Source organism: Gobius niger (assembly GCF_951799975.1).
Source record: "Gobius niger genome assembly, chromosome: 11".
NCBI classification, from domain to species: Eukaryota; Metazoa; Chordata; class Actinopteri; order Gobiiformes; family Gobiidae; genus Gobius; species Gobius niger.
Window position 1 is genome coordinate 24557689 of NC_136862.1, and position 23017 is coordinate 24580705.

Below are 23017 nucleotides of genomic sequence, written 5' to 3' on the forward strand. Positions count from 1 at the left end.
AACTCGCATCACTCACTGCGTCTCCCCCCCCCTCTCACAGTAAAGCGGCGGGCATGCCCTCTCCGGTCTCTCCGAAGCTCTCCCCCGGCAGCACGGCCAGCGGGTACTCGTCCGTGAGCAGCAGCAGCAGCGGCAGTTCCTCCGTCACGATCCCTCAGCGGATCCACCAGATGGCAGCGAGCTACGTCCAGGTCACCTCGAACTTCCTGTACGCCACTGAGGTGTGGGACCAGGCCGAGCAACTGGCCAAGGAGCAGAAAGGTACGAAGAGTCGCAAACGTGATAACACTAGAGGTAACTGTTGCCGTAATAGGGAGGAGTTAGTATGGGCACTTTTTAAAGCCTCCTAACCCCCGCCTGAACAAAGTACATTTTCTCCAGTCTAGCGTCACCCAAATCTTATAGGTCACAGCCTTTAAGCCAGAGTAATGTCTCATTTGAAAGCTAAGACCTACAGAACTGATCGAGAAGGATCTTTTTCCTCACGTTGTTGCGTTTTCGTCACTTTTTTTTACCTTTTTTTTTCATCGGTTTTGTGTTGCCTTTTTGTCACTTTTCTCTTACTCTTTTGTTGCCTGTTTGTGGCTTTTATGTTGCATGTTAGTAACACTTTTCGACACATTTTTGTCATTTTTTTGTCACTGTTTTGTCACTTTTCTGTTGCTCTTTTGTTGCTCTTTGGTGGCTTTTTTGTTGCATGTCATCACACATTGCTGGCACTTTTTCATCACTTTTCTGTTGCTCCTTTGTGGCTTTTTTTTTGTTTAATCTTTGACACTTTCTTGTCCCTGCTTTTTTGTGGCTTTTTCATCCTCATTTTTGTCTCATTTTCGTCGCCATTTTGACACCGTTTTCCAAAAAGCTTTTAGATTTGGATAATGCAACAAAAAAAAAAAACTGGAGAAAATGTGCTCGGTTCAGACGGGGGTTGAGAGGTTTTCAAATCTCCAGATCTTCCAAACTCCCTCGACGTTCTTAACCTCAAGCCCCTCCCCCCCTTGCCTCTGTCTCCGCTCTCCACAGAGTTCTTCTTCGAACTGGACAAAGTGATGGGCCCCCTCATCTTCAACACCAGCAGCATGACCGAACTGGTGCGCTACACGCGGCAGGGCCTGCACTGGCTGCGGCTCGACGCCAAACTCATTCCCTAAAACTGGACTTTCCCCGCCCCCCTCTCCTCGCTCCCTCCTCCACCCCCACCGCCTCTCCACTAAAGCAAGCCAAGCAACCATATCTCTCAGACAAACCAATCAGCGATACAGTCAAGTCCAAAATCATTCACTCGCACCCTGGCAAGATTTTTGGCACGGCAATAGAACCAGAGACATCGCGATACAATTGACGATTTTTGATTTTGTGTTCATTTCCACATGAAGAACGGTGCCAGAAACCATTCGTATATTTTCAGTGAGAAGAGACATGTATTCGGCTTAAAAGAACTTCTTTCATTGTTGACGATTGTTGCCAGGTTTTTTGCACATATTCCCGATTTCAAAAAGCACATTGTTGAGCACTATTTTTGCACAGATCTCCTGTCTCTTGGTCATGACAAATTCACAATCTGATGTGTGTACCCCTTAAGCTGTTTGTTTTTTCCCCCATCATTGTTGTCTAAAGGAAAAACAAAAAAGAAAAATGCATTTGGACTTAACTGTAACGTATAAAGAGTACTGTAGGGCTCATTTATTTGAGTCTTTCCTTCTCCAAAAGAACATATCTCAGCACTGTGTCCATTCGCTTCACCAGCTTTGCCAAAACTGAGCAACTTATTTAGAATCTTATTTAATTCCTTAACACCTTCGAGCACCACACGGGGGAGACTTGGTATCTACACTTATTGAAGCTTCATCAAACACCACGTTACGTCTATTGTGGCATTAAGATATTTTGGAGGAATTGGGATTTTTTTTTTCAATTTTATTCTCACAACACTAAATGATTTCAAGACTCTCTTTCTTTTCTTTTTCTTTTTTCTTTCACCAAAGTACCTCCCATGAACGCCAAAGGTGCTTTAAATGAAGGTTTCTCTTATCATTTCTGTGCCTTCTTTGAGCGACAGGAAAACCGATCATTGATCAGCCGTGTTATACATATATATTATATTTTTTTGCTCTTTTTTTTTGCATATTAAATCTCAACAGTCATTGAAAACTGGCAACAATTTTGCTTTTAAGTGCAGTTCATGTTATTGACCCTGTCTTAAATTTTAATTATTTTTTTAATTATCTTTAAAGCCTTTTAGAGGTTTAGGGTTTTTTTAGACCTTAGGAACGGCTAACATGCACATATTACATATTTATCAAATCTTTATTGAAATTAAACTGATCTTGTTTTTAGTTTATATATGATGAGCTTTTTAACCACTAAAAATTATCTATATTTTTTAGTTTGTTTTTTTCCCCCATCAATTAAGTGCAAGACCCGACTCGGCCTGCAGGGGCTGCTAGTTACTACTTTTAGTTTCTAAAGTCAACCCTGTTCTCATGCGTTTGGCTTGGACGCCCTGGCAGTGTCTTCCTTGGGCCTCTTTCATGAAAAGCATTGTTCCTTCAGCCTGAGCCACTTCCATCCAGTGTTACTCCTTATTTGATCCTTTTTCTCCAAAGTGTATTTTTCCAAGAAACCGCAGGAGGGGAACGAAGTATTTGTCATCCAACGCAGTTACTTACATTACAATGGTTTTGTTTTCATACCGGGCCTACGCTAAAACGGGAACTCTAAACGACAAAATCTTAAGGGAAGGAAGAGGGGGGATATACCATTGATTCAGTGTTGATTCTGTATACCTTCAACTTGCAAAAGCACTTTTATTTACATACATACAGGTAGCTCAACATCCAACATTTAACAAAACCAACAAGTGCAGCACGGATTGCACAGTATCCGATAATAGTGGTGTTAAGGTAAAATCCATTATTGCTGGAAAGAAACCTTGGGAAATAATAGCCTCCACAAATTGACTTCCACTTTTTTTTCTTCCTAATTTTCAACCCAAGTTTGAGTTTTTTCCTCGAGTGGCTCCCTGGCCTTTACTGTGGGAGGGGATACTGTTCTCTCCTCTTTATCCCCCCAAAAGAGGTATTATTTTAATCTATGCAGGATTTTTTACGAAGATCTGTTTTCTGTTTCAGTGAGAGGCCTGTTTAAACTGTCCAATGCCTTTAGCTTTTGCAACTTTGTGTACTGGTTTAGTATCGAGTAAATATGTATATAGATCTGTTTTATAACCAAACGGAAATGGCCAAACGGAGCCGTTTTCTAGTTTAAGCTGGAGGACACTTTCTCATTGATTGCTCAGTCACTGTCTTCATACACTGGTACACTTTGTAATTACAGCCTACACTATCTGATAGTCCAATGTACAAAACTAGCATTAGTATTTTAACAGTTTGCTAAGTACTTATTTATTTTTGCGGAATGATTTATTCAGTATGGCCTTTTTGAGGTGGCACCGGCGGGTTCTCAAACTCTTCAAGTATCTCATCAAGCACCAAAGTTTAGGCCTTAATGAAATAGTATAGTTCATATTGAATGTTGGTGATTACATTCTCCTGTATTAGCCATCTTGGCTTTGTATTGTGGGTGGAAATTGTCAGGCTCCTGGGATCAAACGATTAGGCCAACAAACACTAGATGAGTGCGTAACAACGGCAATGAATACTGTGAAATGGTGACGTTATTTTTTATTTTAAGAACAATAGTTTGCCTTCTCAGACTCTAAAGCAATTTGTTTTTTTTCCACAAAGAGCAATAACTAAAACAAATGCAAAAACAAGGCTAAAATTGAAATGAATTTGGAAAACCATGACTTAAAGTGACCTTTTGCACATTTTTATGTTACCATGCATTTTTATTTTAAGGCATGTTGGCAAAAAAGTGTAAATCTCATCTCAGATAGTGGTTTGAGTTCTCAAATGGCTAAAGACATTTTAACTTGGAACAAATATCCTAATGCACTGGTTATACTGTATATTGCATTTTTCATTCACTATATTTAGTGATGGTAAGCTACTATTATCGCCACAGATGCCATTGAAGCGCGGCCGCCAATTTGCGCCATTATCCCCTCCAACCAGTCACTACACACTACATTAAAAAATGTAAAGGGGTGAAGGGTCACACTTGCCACCACGTGTAAATGCCACGTGAACGCAACCTATTCGATGGTTCACTGTTTTACAACAGCTCGCACATCCCTTTGTCTGGTCCAACCTTTCCACGTTATTCATTGATATCTGCCTTTACTTGATGCTAAATAAGTCTGAAAGACTGACTCCTCAAAGTGTCTTTATTGTTCCATGAGCCGTACTTGCCCCACAGTTTGAGAACCACCCGGGTGCCACCGTTTTAGGAAATTGTAAATGTTTCGGGGCGGATGGTCATGATGAGATTTCTTTGTAAAGTAGTAATTAAATATTAACTTGTTTGAATCCAGGGTAAGATGATTTTTGACATTCAGTAGAAGGAGCTTAACACTTGTGCATGTTTCTATTTAAAAAAAAAAAACAATGTATAAAATGTAAATATATAACATTTTCTTTAAGGGCGATTTCTACAGGTTACCTTTTTATTAAATGGACAAAAGCTGTAAATACATTTTGTGAGATACTTTATGCACACTTTCCCCCTTTTTGTGGGCTTCTGTGTTCCTCCTTCCAGTTCCTACAGACGCTATTGTTGAGTCTGCTAACTGTGTATCAATTCATTTTTTGTTCGTCGTGCTTGTATGTTTCGTCTACCTGCTATCTCCTTCAGTATGACGCTCGCCTCATAATCAACGTCTAGATGCAAGTGCAAATATTTTCTTCTCTGTATTTGATATGGAGGTGTTCATCAAATGTATATTGTCAATCTCGTCACGGGGATGGTGTATGTATGACGTCAAGAAAGTCGTATTTTACTGTGTCCCTTTTTTGAACAATTGGTCCAAGGTGTTTTTTGCAGCAGAGGTATTTCTCTACATGTCGAAAACGCTGTAGCAGTTTGTATACTGGCCAACGGCAGCACACACTATCATGTACAATACAAGTCTGAAATTGGATTAGTTTTAAGAGATCTGAACAGAGAGAGATGCTATTCTATAAAATGGATGCAATATCGTTAAAAGGTACTCAGAGTTTGGTTATGTAATTTAAAACATTCTTGTGAAGTGAGTATTATTGTGACTAATGAGAGTCTGTCCTGAATATCCTTTGTATTTTGCCGTATTGAGAATAAAATATGGATTATCTTGGGTCTTGCCTCTTATATACATTACTAAGTAGTGGTGTGTGCATCCTGCATTAATGTACTATATAAGCAATAACTTATAAATGAGAAAGCATTCCAGGCATGGGTAATAGCAGGGAATCACTCCCCCCAAACCCAAACCTAAGCGTTTCTTAATAACTATTCCCTTTCATTTTATTTAACCAAAACATATTTTTTAAAGAATGAAAACCCAGTGCCCCATGTGCTCCTGGCCTGTCATAAACACACACCATTTGGATCTTTTGCCTCCTTTTGGTGGTAAAAAAGGCTAATGCTAAAGTAGTTAACTTGGGATGTGCTGTAGGCTACACCAGTGGTTCCCAAAGTGGGGATCACGAAGCCTTGGGTAGGGGTCCCCAGACTATTTCAAGATGAAATAAAAAGAAAAATGCCACAGTTTTTAGTATATTTTTGAGTGTAAAACAGCATATTTGTGAAATCCTTTCATATATCCAAAATAAACAGTTTATACATGTCCCCTTCTATAACGGCTTATTGAGATCAGGTGAACGACCTCTTTTAAGGCTCATGGGTTGTCTACGCCCATTGACTAAGCAATAGAGCAGAACAAAGACCCGCTAGTTGAGTAATAGGCTACTGTAAACAACTTGAGTAGGGAAGTTCGGCAGTTTTGGTTCCTTCTTCCTGGGAGGAGCCTGGGTCTTACTCCAGTTTGGGTAACAGTGTCTTTTATGACCTAAAGAGCTAAGAAGAAGCTTCCGTGACTAGAAGCGAAACATCTTCAACTTTACCAAAACACAGTCCAGTTGATGATTTAACCTTTTCTACGATGGATACTGCCTGGGTGAATGAGAGCCTTCACAAGTAGTTTAAATTAACATGATTTTAGAATGTTTTTCTGCCCTGAAGTAGTAAATGGTCTCAACTTATAGCACTTTTCTACTTTGATCAGCGCTTTATCACCCAAAGCACTTTACAGTAAGGAACCCAATCACACGCCAATGTATGGGTGAAGTGTCTTGCCCAAGGACACAACAACAGTAGGCACCTTCAGGAGCCGGGTTTCGGACCCCCGATCTTCCGATCATGAGACGACTCGTTCAACCAACTGCGCCACTTTTCCGGAAGAGGGAACAACCTTTTGCAATGGGGTCCTGAGTTGTTGGAGTCCCGGCCAAAAAAAGTTTGAGAACCGGTGGGCTAGACTACTAACTTAGGCAGGATAGATATTTTTATTCCTATTACAAAAGACGTGTTAAGTTAATGCATGACAGGCTACATGGTAAATAGTTTGTATTGAAGAGCTTAGGAGCATGTGAATTTAAAATCTGTGTAATAAAAAAATGTAAACAATAATAAGACCTTAAACATGCTTGGTCTGCATAGGCTGTTAATGTGCCAGTCAAGTGCATTTGCTTTGTTTTAATTGCTACTATAGAGGTACACAGGTAGGCTATTGTTGCGTTCACTGATTATCAAACCATCAACAAAGAGCGCAAAGCCATGTGTTGTTGTGTATGATCATTGCACCTTGGCACCTGCTGCTGATGTAAAGAAAGTGTTCGTCTGTGCCGTTTGATAATTGATACACGTTTTAAACCGAAAACTCTGGTCCTGAAGGAGGAGGGAATTGAAAAATACATTAATATGTAATGTGTCAAGTCATGAAATAGGTACTTAACTAAAAATATGTTCAAAAGCCTTTTTTTTCCTCTAGAAATTCTTATTTCCTGTTTATCAGCATGAACCAATCAGAAGTTGTAAATCCGTGCGTGTCCCGCCTCCTGCGCTCTCTGATTGGCCCTCTTTGTGCGGCATTACCTTTCCCTATGCTTTCTCCCTGCTCGCTGCTTCTGAAGGTAATCTCTCTCACTGCGGGCGAGAGCGAAGGGAGCCGTGTCTTCTCGGGGTTTTCCCGAAAGCATCACCACTTGAAAGTGAACATTTCTTTGTTTTTGAGGCTTTCATTTTATATAGAAAGAGATCAAAGTAATAGAAACCTGGTACGAGGGGGTGAAAAGACTGAAGAAGCAACAGGTAAACGACACACGCGCTATTACGGTCCTATGTAGCAGGTGTATTACTATTTTTTTCGCTGGGGCAGATTCGATTCAAATGTCACAATGTTACCACAAACAGGTGAAGTTTGGTTTTGAGCTAAATAGATTTACCACTACTGGTTATGTTTTAATGGTTAAAAAGTTTGTGCCTTCTTTCTTTATACGATGGTGAAGCAGGTTCTCTGCGCGAAACGTAATGCGTCGCGAGTCAGTTTAAGGTTTATGGCCGGATCTACCTTAAACTTACACAAATATTCACAAAAGTAAATGAGAAGGCTTTTACATGGAATAAGACTTGTGTAGTTCGCATTATAGCCGCCTAGTAGTGCATTATAGACCAGAGATTGTCTGACCAGTCTAACACTGGCTTGAATTCTATTTTAATAATCCTCTATAGCTGGTTTATTTCCCAATCTTTTATCATTCTAATTTCATTAATATCTGAGGTGGTTGGGCTCACCTTTGCAAGAATAACTAAGCAGGCAGACTATTTAATCTCTATTTCATGTGTTTTTGTGTTACTTTAACTTAAGTTCTGCTGGTCATGATTTCTTTGGGGAAAGGTATTATTGTTAGAAGTGTTTGTATGAACTGTATGCCTGTTTTCAACACACAGCTTTGTCAATCATGTCGATGCTTTTGTTTTTACGACTGCCTTGATTAGTCCATTATTCGTTACAACCTGAATAAAGTTTACTCACTTTACAACAGCTATAGAGTTGTTGTAAAAGTTTTAACCGTCACATGGATCAACACAAACTTACTTGCTACAGGACGCAACTAATGAAACAATTTCATTACTAGTTTCATTAGTTTGTTGGGAAAAACATTGCAGGTGCTGATTGGGTTTGTGCTGTTTGCAGTGTTCATAATCCTTTAACCCTCTAACTCTTTCAGTTAATTTCTTGTTCTGAATTATGCACAGGACGGCCTTTCTACCTAATGACACTGCTATGTTTTATTTAAACGCGGGAACAAAAGGCGCCCGGCTGCAGTAAGGTTGTTTTGGGGGTAACCAGACACTAGTGTTTTGTGCTGCGAGCTGAAACTGAAGCACTCAAGCGATGCATTGGTCAGTCCTATAGTGGTAATGGTGGCGGGGAGGAGAGGGGTGGCATATTACACTAGACTCTCTGTGCAGCCGGGACCCTCGCTCCAGGAGGGCCGGCGTACTCACAGCTCTACCCCAGGCAAAGGCCACAGGCCCAGGCTGACACTGGAGGATAACATGGGACGCCTGTACAATGGAGGTTTCAATAATAGATAGTGCATGGCAAACGCATGAATGTGAATGAAAGGCATGTCAGTACGACCTAAAGACAATGGAAAGGAAGGCTCAGGGTGATGTTATCAGTGGAGAGATCCAAGTTGGAGACAGATATCGAGATGCTTACACTTTAATTTGAATAGATAATTGTGCTTATTTTTAACTTCCCATGTTACTTGAGGACATGGTAAAGCATGTTGATGAGCTAAAGAAACCTCATTAAAACTGTCTTCACATTAGAACATTCATTATCAAGATCAAAGACAAAATGAGTAAGATAGTACCTTAATATTTTGTATATTTTTTTGTTTGTGGTAGCAGCAGGTACAGCATGGATCCTATAATGCTGTAAGATCCAGGGATGAGAGGGTCCAGGGAGTAACCTGCTGACCTTTGGCAGGTTACTCCCTGGACCCTGGACAATCATGGGGCAATTTACAGTAGATGTTTAATGGCTGCTTATCGGAGGTGGAGGTTTATTAAACTTTATTACTTTAAGACAAAACATCAACCCCTAATTAAAAGGGGTTACAAGGTATTAACAGTTCACCATCGAGCAATGTAGCCAAATTCCCCTTAAATTCACCCATAGTCCCATGTCGGGTGACAGAGTCATTGTCCAGGATGTTAAGCACTCGTTAAGCACTCGTGGAGCCAGAACGAGACATGACCTTTGCATCACCGGAGCTGTCGGCAATGTCACATCTGGCAATACATAGGTTGGCCGGCGCACATGCCACTTTTTGTGAGGGACAGTAAGAGTCCAGAGCTGTAGGTGAAAGCCCACGATACAGTTTCTACAGCTTACTATTCTAAAATGTTTTTGGCAGGCATATTCGTTGCACCACAGTCAAAACCACATATGATTTAGCCAACAATGAAGATCCAAGTTGGGAAGATCTAGATTCAGTAATGCTTGGATTTACCATTCTTGGAACCGTGAATTACTTTTGCCTAACTTCATTTGCTATACAAATATAGATATTTGTGTGTCTAAGCTGTTCTGTTGAAGATCTAAAACATGTTGATTCTATTAAATTCTTCTAAAGCAGCCTTGAAGGGTAATACGTATGTTGTTTGCTAAATATTTGTCTAAGTGGGGTCAATGCGGACACAACAGTGAGCATAACGAATGCATTGCTTACCTTGTCACAATACTGCCGTGTTTGTTTACTATGGAGTGCCCCCATTCTGAGCTGTAGTAAATTGTACGTTTCAGTCTAGTTTCGGTGTGTGTAGTGTTTAGTTTCACAAATGGTCTGCATGGATGGATACCTGTTGGGCTCAAACCACCTTTTTTGCATAAAGAGGTCACAGGCATAAACATCAACACTTTTGAGACTTCTCAAACACGCTTTTCAAATGCTTGTTGTTGTTTTCACTGCACTTAAACACAAACCTAATCTTTTGTCCATATGTGAGTATCTGTGTGTTTTACTACTATTGACTTTGGCTTATGTTTTGTATTAGATGTATTACTGGCATGAGTGAGTCATTATTTAATATGCTTTGTCCGGTGCTGTCTTTCCTTTCCTTTCCTGGAAGGTTACGCTTCAATAGAATATATATTCAGGTCCTTTGCAGACATTGTAACTTCAAATGAATGAATGTTGCAGGTTTCGGCTTCAAACCACTAAAACAATAGCCACAGTGGTAGATAATGGTTGATGGGATCAGACCTGACTGTCCATGTGAACTCCCCATAAAGACCCGTGTGTGTTTGCAGAGGGATTAAACCTGGATAAAAGGCGGAAATAAAAGCTGGAGGAGCGACTGAAAGGCCGCTCGTTAAATAAGAGCGGGGTCACAAAGCCATGGGCCAAGCACGTAAACTGACCCTCGGCTTGAAACACTATCTGCAACTCCCTGTTCTCGCTTGTTCTCTATTATTTGGTTGTTTTACCCTAAGAAAAACTATAAAAGAATGATAAGATGGACTTTTAACTCAACCCACCATGCCAGACTTTCACATTACTCCATGCACACGCCCCACATATTGTTGCCTAAAATGGCTGGGGCTGGTCTGGTGGAAAATTCCTCATAATGTGTTTGCAATGTGTTAGAAACTGGGTTGTTTACATTCTTGCTGCAACCTTTCGCTCAGAGCACTGCTGCATGGGTGAATGAGCAGGCATTGTACTATGGTTAATGATACTTCAAGTTCACATTTCACAATTAATATCCAGTTCGGGGGCCCCCAGTGGACAATAAGACAGCTTGACCTTTTTTACTAGGGGGGCGGCCTATCGACACAACGGCTTGAGCACCATAGACTTGTGCCCACCCAGGAGATGGCAAATTCAATTGGAGTCAAGTTGGTTTACGCTTGTTAGAAATGTCAGAGCCCGGTTATGGAATGTTGTGAGAAAAAAAGAAAAAAAAAAGCAATGGAAAATGCAAAAAACACAGAAGAGTAACTAAAAAGTAACAGAAAAGTGACAAAAATTTGTGACGAAAAGCAACAAAAGCGCCCCAAAAGAGCAGCAGAAAAATGACAAAAATGTAACAAAAAAGTGACAAAAAGCGATGAAAATGTGGTGAAAATGTGACGGAAACGCAACAGAAAAGCTATAAAAAGAAATGTCAAAAAAGTGACGACAAGGCGGCAACAAGACGAGGAAAAATATCCGTTTAGATCAGTTTTGTAGGTCTTAGCGTTCAAATGAGGTGTTACACTGGCCTGTAGGCTGTAAAGTTTTAGATGTGGGTAAAGCTGAATTGGATAAAATGCACTAAGGTGGGGTTTGATAAAGACAGGTGAGCGGTTACAGCAGGTGTTCGCAGTGAGTCAGTAAGCTGGGGGCAGGTGTGATGACTATGAAATCTTTTGCACTTGTTCCATTTTGTTTACCTTTGTTACTGTAGCTAACCAACATGGCAGATCGCTCTTTGACCACCTGCTTCTTTGTACCTCCCTTAAGTACATTTCTTAATATTTCCCTGTAGTTTTCCCTCGAGTCTCTTCCAGGAAGTAGTAGCTGAAGTTAAGAAAATGAGTCAGATACTGAGAAATTGCTGGGGTGGGAAAAAAATGAGAGATTTTGTAAACTACTTTAAAAGGAGAATAGAAAGCTATTTCCTGATAGAAAAAAAACAACAGTTTCACCCCTACATAACCTGGAACTGAGATCTCTATCAAGCCTTTACGGTAGGGCCTAGTTTAGACCAGAGGATGATTCACCGCCCGGGGTCCAAGAATTTTCTTTTTTTTTTTCTTAAAGAATGCAGTCTTTAGTGATGATATTGAAGGTAAAGTAATATTAGAGAGTAAATCAAATGATCAATGAATCATGATCAATGAATTATGTAAGATATAACCTAAAATCCAGATTAATAAAACAAAAACAAAATGAAATAAACAATTTCAGTTCACAATACCAGTTTGCTTCCTAATTTTACAGAATAGCTTGCTTTCTATCATTGCATACCATACAGTAAAAGTCCCAATTTAAACATATCCCTCTGTTTAAAGCAGTACTAAGTAACTTGTTTACCTTAATAAATCATTTTTGTTGTCCCTCTGGGGGTAATACAAGTTTTGTTGGGATGATTGGGGGATCTTTCATCTCCCCCTGTTGTCTCTTGCAGCTTTCCCTGATCCGACCCGGAAGCGGATACACACCTGAATCACGAAGAAGAAGCTAACAGGCTAACGAGCAAAACTAACTGCGGGCTAGCGCCACTTTAGCAGTTTTTACAGCCAAGTTTGAGTGGAAAAAAAGATCTCTATTGTGTAATTGGATGAACAATATCCCTCTCTACCTTTGTCTTTTCTGTCAGCGTAGTTTTTACTCTCACGGACAATGAAAAATAAGCACAACATTTTCGCTACGACACCTTTTGTCCAACTTTTGGCCTCTAGGGGCATGAGTTACTTAGCCCTGCTTTAAGACTTTAGAAAATGCCATCCATCCATGTTCTTCCGCTTTATCCGGGGCCTGGTCGCGGGGGCAGCAGTCTCAGCAGAGATGCCCAAACTTGCCGATCCACACACACCTCCTCCAGCTGTTCTGGGGGGACCCCGAGGCGACACAGGCCAGCTCGGAGACATAGTCCCACCAGCGTGTCCTGGGTCTTCCACGAGGCCTTGTCCCTTTAGAAAATGATTGACCATTATTTCACCTCTCCTTACAGCTGACGTAAGATGTTTAGCATTGATTGATTTGCTTCTGGAATCAACCGTTTGAATATTCCCCACATTAGGCAATAGCATTAGCTCACACCGTTTTCGCTCCGTCATGGCCAAAGTGGTTATTGATTAAGTCATTGCTGTTGACAGAGGCTGTAATTCATCAGCCTGAGGCGTCACGACGTAATGCTGCATTAACAGGTAGGCTGTTAGTTTTCCTTATCATTTATGCGGCTTCTTGTCGATTCAATGACTTCACTGCGGCCGTAACCAGGAAGTTGTTTGATAAAGGGGTCAAAGTCAACGTGAATAATTTAAATATGGAAGAAAAGGGAAGTGTAAGCTTGTTGAACCAACGTATTTGTTCCACTTAAAAAGCATAGTCTACATGGAGTTATTTTTTGTTTGTTATGTTTCATTCATGAATGTTTTTGTTCTCTTATGTGCTGGAGTCTTTGTCCTCAAATGCTTGCCAGTAGCCGCCCACCTGCTGTTGCAAAAGTCCTGATTCATTCACTGGATTTGTTATGACAATATGGTCCTTTTAGCAAGTGTGTGTCTTGTTAATAAGTGGTAGGAAATGTTTTTGGCTTTTTTGAACCACTTCACTCATACCAGCATAAGAAACGACAGCACCATTAGTTTTGCATGGTCAGAATTTCAGATTGCGTTACTCGTTTTCCATATAAAATACACGATTTGGTTATAAAACAAGAGATACCAACACTAGGATGTCCAACAGTTTTAGAAAAGCCTGGTTAATACATAATATCAGACCTTTAAGACTGAATGTTCGAGTTAAAGTTTCTCCATGGAGTTTAATTAGTAATAGGGAATTACGTGTGGATTGTGGACGTTCTTGGCAGCTGCAGAGGAGCACATTGAGCACATTAGTCCAAACACAGTAAAAGTAAATGACTGTCAATGCACCTCAGTGTGAGCGGCAATAAATATGTGATAATGTTATGCAACCTTGAGCAAACGTAAGACCTGATATCGCATCTATGTAGACACAGATTATTGCACTTTATAAAAGTGGTTTTGGCGTCAGGGGCGTGTCAGGTACAAAACAGGTTCACTGGAAAATATTGATTTTGAATGGAATAATACATTTACTTACTAAGATGTACTTTTTAAAAAACTTTTTAAAAAACACATACACATCGCTTTTGGGTTTTAAATCAGAACTAAGTAACTCATGCCCCTAGAGGCCATAAGCGCCACTGCAGGTGTCGTAACATGTTACAGTTTTTTTTCTCATTAATTGTCAGTAAATACTACGCTGACAGAAAAGACAAAGGGAGAGAGGGATATTGTTCATCCAATTACACAATGGAGATATTTTTTTTCACTCAAACTTGGCTGTAAACAGTGCTAAAGTGGTGCTAGCCCACAGTTTGCTTTGCCCGTTAGCCTGTTAGCTTCTTCTTTGTGATTCCATTAGTGTGTATTGCGCCTCCGACCCGGTGCAGGGAAAGTTGGTTTTCTGGCCAGAGACACCAGGGGGAGATGGAAGACCCCCCAATCATCCCATTAACACTTGTATTGTCCCCGGAGGGACTATGAGAAAGATCTATTAAGGTAAACAAGTTAGTTAGTTCTTCTTTAACACTGCGAGAGATATGTTTACTTTCAGACTATATTATGGAAACTATCAGAACGTTGCTTTTGTTTTGAAGACACTGAACTTTGTCAAAGCGATTGATTTTTAGAAAAAAATATGTAATAGAAATTTCTAGGTGTATTGCGATTGTTGCTGCATTTCTGAAAGCCTTGAGATGTAAAGTTTAGACTAGTGTTATTATTTTTTTCACATTGCAGATAGTTAGCAGAGAGGACATTGTGTCTGTGAAACACACTGCAGCCTTTTATTGAAGCTTCTCCTTCTCTCTCCTCTTGAGACAGACATTCCTGACATTCAGGGGGTCCCTGTGAAGATATATGTGAGGTCTTGCCTAAGTTCATTGGAGATGCGCTTAGTCCTCGCAATATCTCTGGCATCCACAGGCATCGCTCCCTCTACCTTACCTCTATATTTGACATCCCAACCCCAGGCTTATTACTGCTCCCCTCCCTATGTCCCCCTTTCCTCTTACTCCCTTCCTGTGGTTGACCCTGAGCAGCTCCCCTAACTGCACAGGGGGGCATAGTGCAGTTTAAACTTCCTCATATATTTTCAGACTATAGCGACCGCTCTGTCAGATCCTCTTTCTTTTGTCCCGCGCAGAAAAAGGCCCTCTTTAGGATGTGGCTACAGGACCATGCATACTTTGATGGATGTGAGGACTCGGAGGTTATCGCTGGCCGGGATGGGACGTCCTTAGGCTGTGGAGGGTGCGTGTCTGTCTTTTCTGGTTATCCGACAGGGCCACACCTACACCATTGTAAGCGGCTATAGGACCCTCATTGTGATAGGGCCGTGTCAAATGTCATGTGGGTTCGGTGTGTGTGTGTGTGTGTGGGTAGCAGACAGGGAGTGACCTAAACAAAGGGACTTGACTTATTATTATGGTTACAAACTACTCTTTTAGCTACGTATTGTACTGACCCTTAATATACTGTTTATATGTTGGGCCGGGCACCTGGTGAGGGAAATTGCAAACCCCGCCCCGCTTTTAAACCTCCTGCCTCTCCTGGACACTCGCCTTTGTGCATAAACGTCTGAATAAACTGTTTAATATCGCATTGAAGTAAGTGAATGTTTCGTCTGTCCCGTGTCGGCTTATCGGCGTCTTCCCGTTATACGCCGCCTCAGGCTTATTACGTGCGGACAAGATCCACGAGGAAGAAAAAAGGAAAAGTGTAAGGGAGAGGTGTGCGTGGGCGTGTGCTGTCTCCATACCGCAGCATGCCAGCAGTCTGCCATCGGGACGCTCCGGTTTCATAGCCCCCGATGAAAAGGTGTGAGGGGAAACCTGACCCCCCCCCCCCACTCCCCGTTGTCTCCCTTCCACCCCCTCATCCACCACTGAGGCTCTGATGTTATGGAGCCCTAATAAAAGATCCATTTACTGCCGTCCCATACAAGAAAAGAGCAGGAAGTAAAGGCTGCGTGTATAGATTCGCAGCGGGTTGTAAAGGCAAGTTGCAGTTCGACAGCAATTTCTGTTTTATTGGGAAAGCAAAAAAAAATATGTGTAACAGGTGCACGGCAGTGGATGTAAAAGTTTGATGGGTTTTATTTGGTGGAAGGGAAAGGTAAAGCATTGAAAACTCCATCCAGGTGCCAATCATAAAACCGGCTTGGCAGTATTTGCGGCAATACAAAGCATGTCCTGTAGCTTCAAATAGTTTAAAAATAAATCTCATTAAGGAGAAATATTGCAGACTTTGCGACGTTTTTGGACAAGACCTTAATAAATCCTTTCCGTAGTCCCTCTGGGGGTAATATAAGTGTTAATGGGATGATTTCGTGGGTATTTCATCTCCCCCTGGTGTCTCTGGCCAGAAAACCACAATTGCAACTTCGCAGCAACCGAGTAGGAGCCACCAATACACACTAATGGAATCACGAAGAAGAAGCTAGCAGGCTAACGGGCAAAGCTAACTGCGGGCTAGCGCCACTTAAACAGTATTTACAGCCAAGTTTGAGTGAAAAAAATTATCTCCATTGTGTAATTGGATGTACAATATCCCTCTTTCCCTTTCCCCTTTTCTGACAACATAGTATTTATTCTCACAGACAATTAATGAGTAAAAAACCGTAACATGCTGCGACACCTGCAGTGCCGCTTACGGCCTCTAGGGGCAAGTGTTACTTAGTACTGCTTTAACAGTTGGATTTACTACTTGCACTGGAAATGTCCAATGTTGCAAAGTCTGTATAAAATAGTCATCTGATATAATATATATATTTACAGTTAATTATGCAAACGCCGTATTGGTGATTACTTTGTTGCTGATTCTGTGTCGCATGGTTGCTAGAGGCCAAAGAGCTAAACGGCAAAGGAAAGAGAGAGTTGTTTTACTGTGTTCTTGAATATTTGTTAAATTATTGATTGATCATCAAACCGGCGCAAAGCAGCATGAAGTATTCATAACATTTTCCCCCCTCATCAAGCTTCAAAGTCCGACATTCTTGCTTCCGGGTGAAGTTTAATCTTGGTGTTCGCTCCCTGTTCCCTTGCTCCTTCACTCGTTTCCTCCTTTCCTAACACTTTGCCCTCTCCAGCACTATAGGCAAGCATAGAAGGTAGGAAGTTTTTTTGATGCCAGTCTTCAAAGGTCGCCCATTGTAAACGACACCAAACCTCTCCACAGTGGCAAGCATGGTTCACAATAAAGATTAGAAATCGCTCGGCTCTTGGGCATCATGATCTGAACTATTCGGTTACTGTGTAAGTTTCAAACAGAGAGCGATTAAAACTTAACGGATTTTTTTTTTTTTTGTCTTGGCTTGGTGGGGGTGTCAAGACAATGGTGGGGTGTAGTCATGTAGACAGCCTAATAGTCGATAACCCGAGGTGCAGGGAGGGCTCTGTAATTAGGAGCACTTTTTTAATAGAACACGTCTTGAAGACTTATTTCAATGGAGGAACAAGCTAAAAGTCCATAACAAAAGCTCATTGGATGAAATAATAGTGCTCTTTTTGATTATTCAGTCAGTCAGTTTTATAATATAGCATTAGCGGCATAATATAAACTGCTTAGAGGAGAAAGCGCTTTAAAAGGATTAGTTTGAGAAATTAATCGGCCTTTGGTGCTGGTGTTTCATTTTTGGCATCTGGTTTGTAACAGATTGATCCATGACAAGTTAAGTTAGCTAATAGTTTATAGCTATAATTGGAAAAAGAGCCAACTGTTTGTTTGTGTGTAAGATGTCCAAAAGGTGGATCAATTTGTCATAAAACAATTTTTAATAATATAACAATACTTTCATAAACCATTTCAACACACTTGCCATTAATTAAACAAAAAACATAACTATTTTGTGTGTGTGCAAATACTTCTTCAGACAATACCTAATCAGCACCAAAGCAGGGCTTTATGGAACTAAACTAGGACAATCCTGACCGCGTTCGTTTCATTTGCCGATCCAATGTGCAGCCCTTACCTCAAATTTAGTCTAGAGCCAAGCTACTTTTTGTCATTTTACTCGTCAAAAACTCAAGCAGCTGCTCATTGGCCTACTGTTAATTGCTAATAGATCAAACCTAGAACTACCTGTTAGGTCATCTGTCATTCATTCTTGATTATTATATCATTTTAACTAGATGAGGGTGTGCCAAGATTAATTGAAGCAGTTATGTGTGAATGTTCCAGCTAGACTTTTTATTTTTAAATATCTATTGTTTGTGCACAAGTTAATCCTTCATAACCACAGCATCACTTCCGTTTTATACATTTATACATTTGGCCTAATCTCAGTGGGACTTTCCTGGTTAAATAAAAGAATAAATAAACATTTCATTTGAATAGCAAGTAAACTATTCATCTATTCATAGCACAGTGTGTATAGCTCATAAGTAATTTGAATTGTACTCTTGTATTGAATTAGCTTCAGTATTAAAATATTGTCTTTTCTTTTATTGCTGGATATTAGTAATCCTCCAACAAAATGACTGTAGTGATGTCTCCTGCTTGAATAATCTTAGTCTTGATCACAGTAGGTGCTCCGGATAAGTTTGGAGTGTGCGCTGTACAAAAATGTGGGGAATTCCAGCCATTTCATTTGGCTTAATTTCTCTTGACATTGTTAAACTAACCGTGCGGGTCAGTGCGGCCGTGCCATTCCCTGCAAGACCTTATACAGTTTTCTTAAAAAGTATTTACTTGCTTTTCAACACTGGTGGTCAGTACAGTTCATTACGGTACTTGAGTAAAAGTACATACACTTCACATTTTACTTTGTTAAAGGTGTTAAAATTAAGTATTTTCCTCCCGCTACATGTTCCAGCCATGTCCTAATGTGTAGAATGAACCTAGACCTATTCACCACAACTGCCTCTAAAATCCTGCACTGTCACTCAAAAAAGTTGTTACTTTGGGTCCGAAGTGCCGTCATGCATGAACCTAATATAGAGACTGCAGTTACTCATGAGACCTGAGGTGGCAGTAGTGAGTATAAAAACGGCCAACTTGCATCCAGTCTCTTTAAGTCAAATAGCATTTGCTTTTGGTTCAAAGAAGAAGTGGTAAATAGATTTGAATGTGAACTTTGAAGATTCAAGAATCCTCACCCGTACAGCAAAGCGACATAGACAAATCTTTTTCTCTCGTTGTGAGTCAGGGTCACCGACAGCGCAGACACCGCCACCTACTGCGGTGGAGTGTGCATCGTAAAGCTTTTAAATGGGATGAAACAGCCACGTTAGCTGGAGCCTCTAAGTCTGTCACGATCATTTCTGTATCGACTTATCGTTCAATAAAAAAACGTTTTTATCGTCTATAAATTTGTTAACATTTCCCCAATTTTTTCTCTGTAAAACTTAGATTTTTAACTGAAGCAAATTGAGTTACATTATATTTCATGTTCATTGCAGCTTGTGTGATATTTTAGGATATGATTATATACTTTTAGAACAAAGCTTAAAGGCTGGATGCAAGTTGGCCATTTTATACTCACTACTGCCACCTCAGGCCATACGTGTAACTGCACCTTCTATATTAAGCTCGTGCATGATTGCAATTTGGGCCGAAGTGACACCTTTTTGAGTGACAGTGCTCATTCTACACATTAGGACATGGCTGGAACATGTAGGGGGAGGAAAATACTTCATTTTAACATTTTTAAACTCTGTATAGTCCCTTTAACTGTCATTTTAATGCTTGAGAGTTGACAGTATCTAGTATCGTTGGAGTCAATATTATCGCTTACCGCGATACTTTCCTGCCTCAATATATTGAACTTCAAATTTGTTATGGTGACAGGCCTAGTTACATTTACCATTCAACTGTGAAGTGAAACAAACTTCACGACTAACATAACTTCTCAAATAACGTACAGATCCAGTTTATTTTTCGACAACAGTAAACTCGGCCTGCGCTACGTGTTGTTGACTTAGCAAGTGGACATTTTGGGGTCAGTGGAAGAGTGAAGCTGCTGGACTCCTGTGCCGGGCGGCTTGTTTTGCAATTCAAATGTCTTGTGTGACTCCGAGCGAATGTGTCCTTGTTGTTGGGCCACCACTGTTGTACAGAGAGGAGCGTATCGTGTAGCTCGACTCTGCTTTTACACGCCGCTTAGACTCTTGGCAGGTGTAGAAAGAGAGATTAGCTGAGTTTCTGTCTCCTCTCTCATTTAAAAGTAGTTCTTTCGGCAGACAGTGACCCAGTTTCTCATGTTTTTTTGTGCTTCTTCCCCCTGCTTTTCTTTCGCTCTTTGGCAGACGTGATGTCATTGGAAGGTAATAGCCGACGCTTCAAATGACTCCCGCTGTAAGTAAGTGAAGCTAATGGAAGTTTAACAGGGGCCATTTTGTTTGCCTGTAGTTTAAGATTGTTTGCGTGCACTGTATGTTTATAGAACAGGTGTCCCTGACCTCTTTTTAGACATTTTAACACACTTACTGCCTTGGATAGAGCAAACGGGAGGAAATATTATCCAAAACAGTAAGATTAGATAGGATACTTAAACTTCCTGGCTGCAAAATGCCAGCATGATAACAAAAAGTTGAAACAATACAAAAAACAAAGTTATTTTAGAATATTTTGTATAGCATATGAAGCTGATATTCCACTTACTCTTTTATAGTTTCATCTTTTAATCATAATGAATGCCTGGAATATTCTGTCCCCTGTTATGTAGATTTGGCTGAAAATAAAGAAAATAGAAGCTGGGCATTAATGACTTTTGTCTCGCATGTCTTTTTCTTGTTTGTTGAATTTTGAATCATGACGTATGAAATCCTCTGGGGAAAAAGCGGCCATGTTCTAAGTTTGTGGATGGGCTTGTCTAAAAGAAGGTCTTACACAGTTGAGGCAATCAAAAAGTGAACAATTGACTAACAGACAAAACACTTAATATGTGTGTATTTCACTAAATTCTTGTAATGTTGCAAGTACCTGCTGAACTACTCAATGACACGAGCTGTGTGCTTTTATTTTGGTGTGCTGGATCAAAACAGGAAGTCACTTCGTGGGCGGCATTGTTATGCACAGAGTCAATTTGGCCAAAAGTTTTTTCATTTTCTCCAGATGTGCTCTTTCAAGATGCTGTGTTGTTTTCTATGGCAACAGTCAAAATTTTTCATCGCTAGACCCATGGATTGATCACAAGTTACCGTAGTGTTTGTCATATGTCGAGAAATTGATTTATCGTCCAATGGAATGATCAGTTCACAAAAGTTTTATTGTTCACTTTTTGCCCATCCCAGATCTTGCGTAACCTTTTATTATTAGCTGAATAGTTGTATCGTTGTAATATGAATGTCCTGTGATCCAAAAAGCACTGCAATTACTGTATAGTTTTTCGTGGAGGGGAGGCCAGCAGAGGAATGCAATTGTCTTTGTAGCCCACAGGTCAATGTTTAGTGTAATCTCCGTTCAGCCGCTGCAGGAGGTCGTGACGATTGCCAAAAAAAAGGGGGGGAAAACACCGTCTAATAATTACTGTGCCTTCCCCAAGAATGAACAGGATCGCTTGTTGTTGATGTGCAGGATTTGTGCATTTGCAGAAAGATGAGAGACTTTGGGTAAAATTGTTGGAGAGAATCTAGTTACCGGCTTAAGTCCTTGCATGGGTGACGGATCAGCAGACCTGATCCCCGGCCCGAGGAAGGTTTGCTAAGGCACATTCCTAAATAATTTTGCGCTCTTGCATCATTTGGTCATGATCTCTTGGCCTCTCGTCAAAAATAACTGGCATTAGGCTATAATTGCAGATTAAACTGAAGTTGTATTTTGTATTATGCAACTGTTCCTAAAACTACCACTGAACAAAGCCTCCAGATATGATGCTATTGACAAAAGAGAGAGAGCACAATCTATTTTGTAAATATTATTTCAGTGCTTACAGGTGTATTTAGCGGCATGACTTGAGAGAGATGTAAGAATTGACTGGCAGTTTTCCTAGTATAGAGAAGAGCATCTGCGTTAAAAAGTAAATGAGTCTTCAAATCAACTGGAGCTTGTAGTCTGAAGTATTTGTACTGTTAAAGGTTTTCACAGGCTAAACAACGTAATGAAATGATCGATGGAGAACATATCTTATTGTACTACGACTGTTTCTGCTACTCAGATGACTGAAACTACTACTGCTGCTTTTATATTTACTCCTTTTGTCATACTATAATACTTCTTCCACCATTGTATTTTTGATCGCCATGCAAAATGCCGTGACTAGCAGCAATATGCTAATGCTAACGGCAACTAATCAAGGCTGGGTCAGAAACTATGTTTGGATCACGAAATGAAATAACATAAAATCAGCCACTGCTGGAGTGACAAAGTATTTGTATTATAGTTTATGAACTAACTGATCGATTTGTAATGATCAGATCACTTTAAGTGAGTTGTTAATATTAATACAAGCTGAAAGCTTGTCATGTAGCCAAGGATATTTAATGGAGAAAAGTCCAGTGATCCTTGTTTAATGTTTTTGCTAGTTTATTAATTTACTTAATTGATAAATATTAACATCTCGACTGTATTGATCTCACGGTGGAGAAAAAGGACCATTCACTTTTTCAATGAGAAAGACACTTTCAAGAAAGGGGTCTTGGTATTGGTTACCAAGCCCCTAATAAAGCGCCCCCTGCTGCCACAGTTCAATACTGACACGGTTTACAGTATGGAACAGGAGTGTCCAAACTTTTTTCACTGACGGCACATACTGAAAAATACACAAACATCTGGGCCACACTCAGTAGAGGTCAGATATATAACTTCACCTCTATTGTATTAAAGTTAGCAAATTCAATCAAATATTAACTATGCTTTTGAATTGAATACGCTTAAAGTAAAAAACTTCCTTCATCACAGCTTAATGGATTTTCATTTATTTTATATATATTCAATTATATATAGATTATATATTTTTTTTAATTCCTTTATATTTTTAGAATTTGGGCCGTAGTTTGGACACTCCTGGTTTAGAAGCTTCAAACATTAGGAAAAATCAAAAACATCGGCTGTGGATATCAGCATTGGCCAATAAAAATCTCAAAAAATCGGCATCGGCTTTAGAAAAACCCATATCGGTCGACCTCTACTTCTTACAGCTACTACTTTAAGTCTTAGCCTCTCTCTGTTTCATCCACTGCTTCCTTTTGGGTGCCTTTCTAGTATAACTCTGAATCCTGAAATCTTCCATTTGAGCAATCTTTCTCTGATATTTGTTTCTATTTAGACTTCTTTCTTATCAATTGTTGTTTCAATTACAATCTATGCCCGTTTTACATCTTGTTGATT

At 40.1% G+C, this 23017-nt stretch overlaps 2 protein-coding genes across 6 annotated transcripts in view; both read left to right on the top strand.

Moving 5' to 3' along the window:
* The window catches only part of aff4 (AF4/FMR2 family, member 4), a 35222-nt gene extending 33925 nt beyond the window's left edge, over window positions 1-1297 (top strand). For all 4 annotated transcript variants that reach the window (XM_079566258.1, XM_079566257.1, XM_079566255.1 and 1 more), the window contains 2 exons: window positions 41-261; window positions 1024-1297. In XM_079566258.1, coding sequence (XP_079422384.1) covers window positions 41-261; window positions 1024-1151 — 349 coding nt within the window. In that variant the 3' untranslated portion in view covers window positions 1152-1297. The remainder of the gene's footprint in view (window positions 1-40; window positions 262-1023) is intronic.
* Window positions 1298-7227: 5930 nt separating this feature from the next.
* The window catches only part of shroom1 (shroom family member 1), a 42366-nt gene continuing 26576 nt past the window's right edge, over window positions 7228-23017 (top strand). The window contains exon 1 of one of the 2 annotated variants that reach the window (XM_079565937.1): window positions 7228-7248. The gene's annotated coding sequence lies outside the window, so the exon portion shown is untranslated. Of the gene's footprint in view, window positions 7249-19930; window positions 20045-23017 lie in introns of those variants that run through there. The other variant, XM_079565939.1, reaches the window with a different exon arrangement.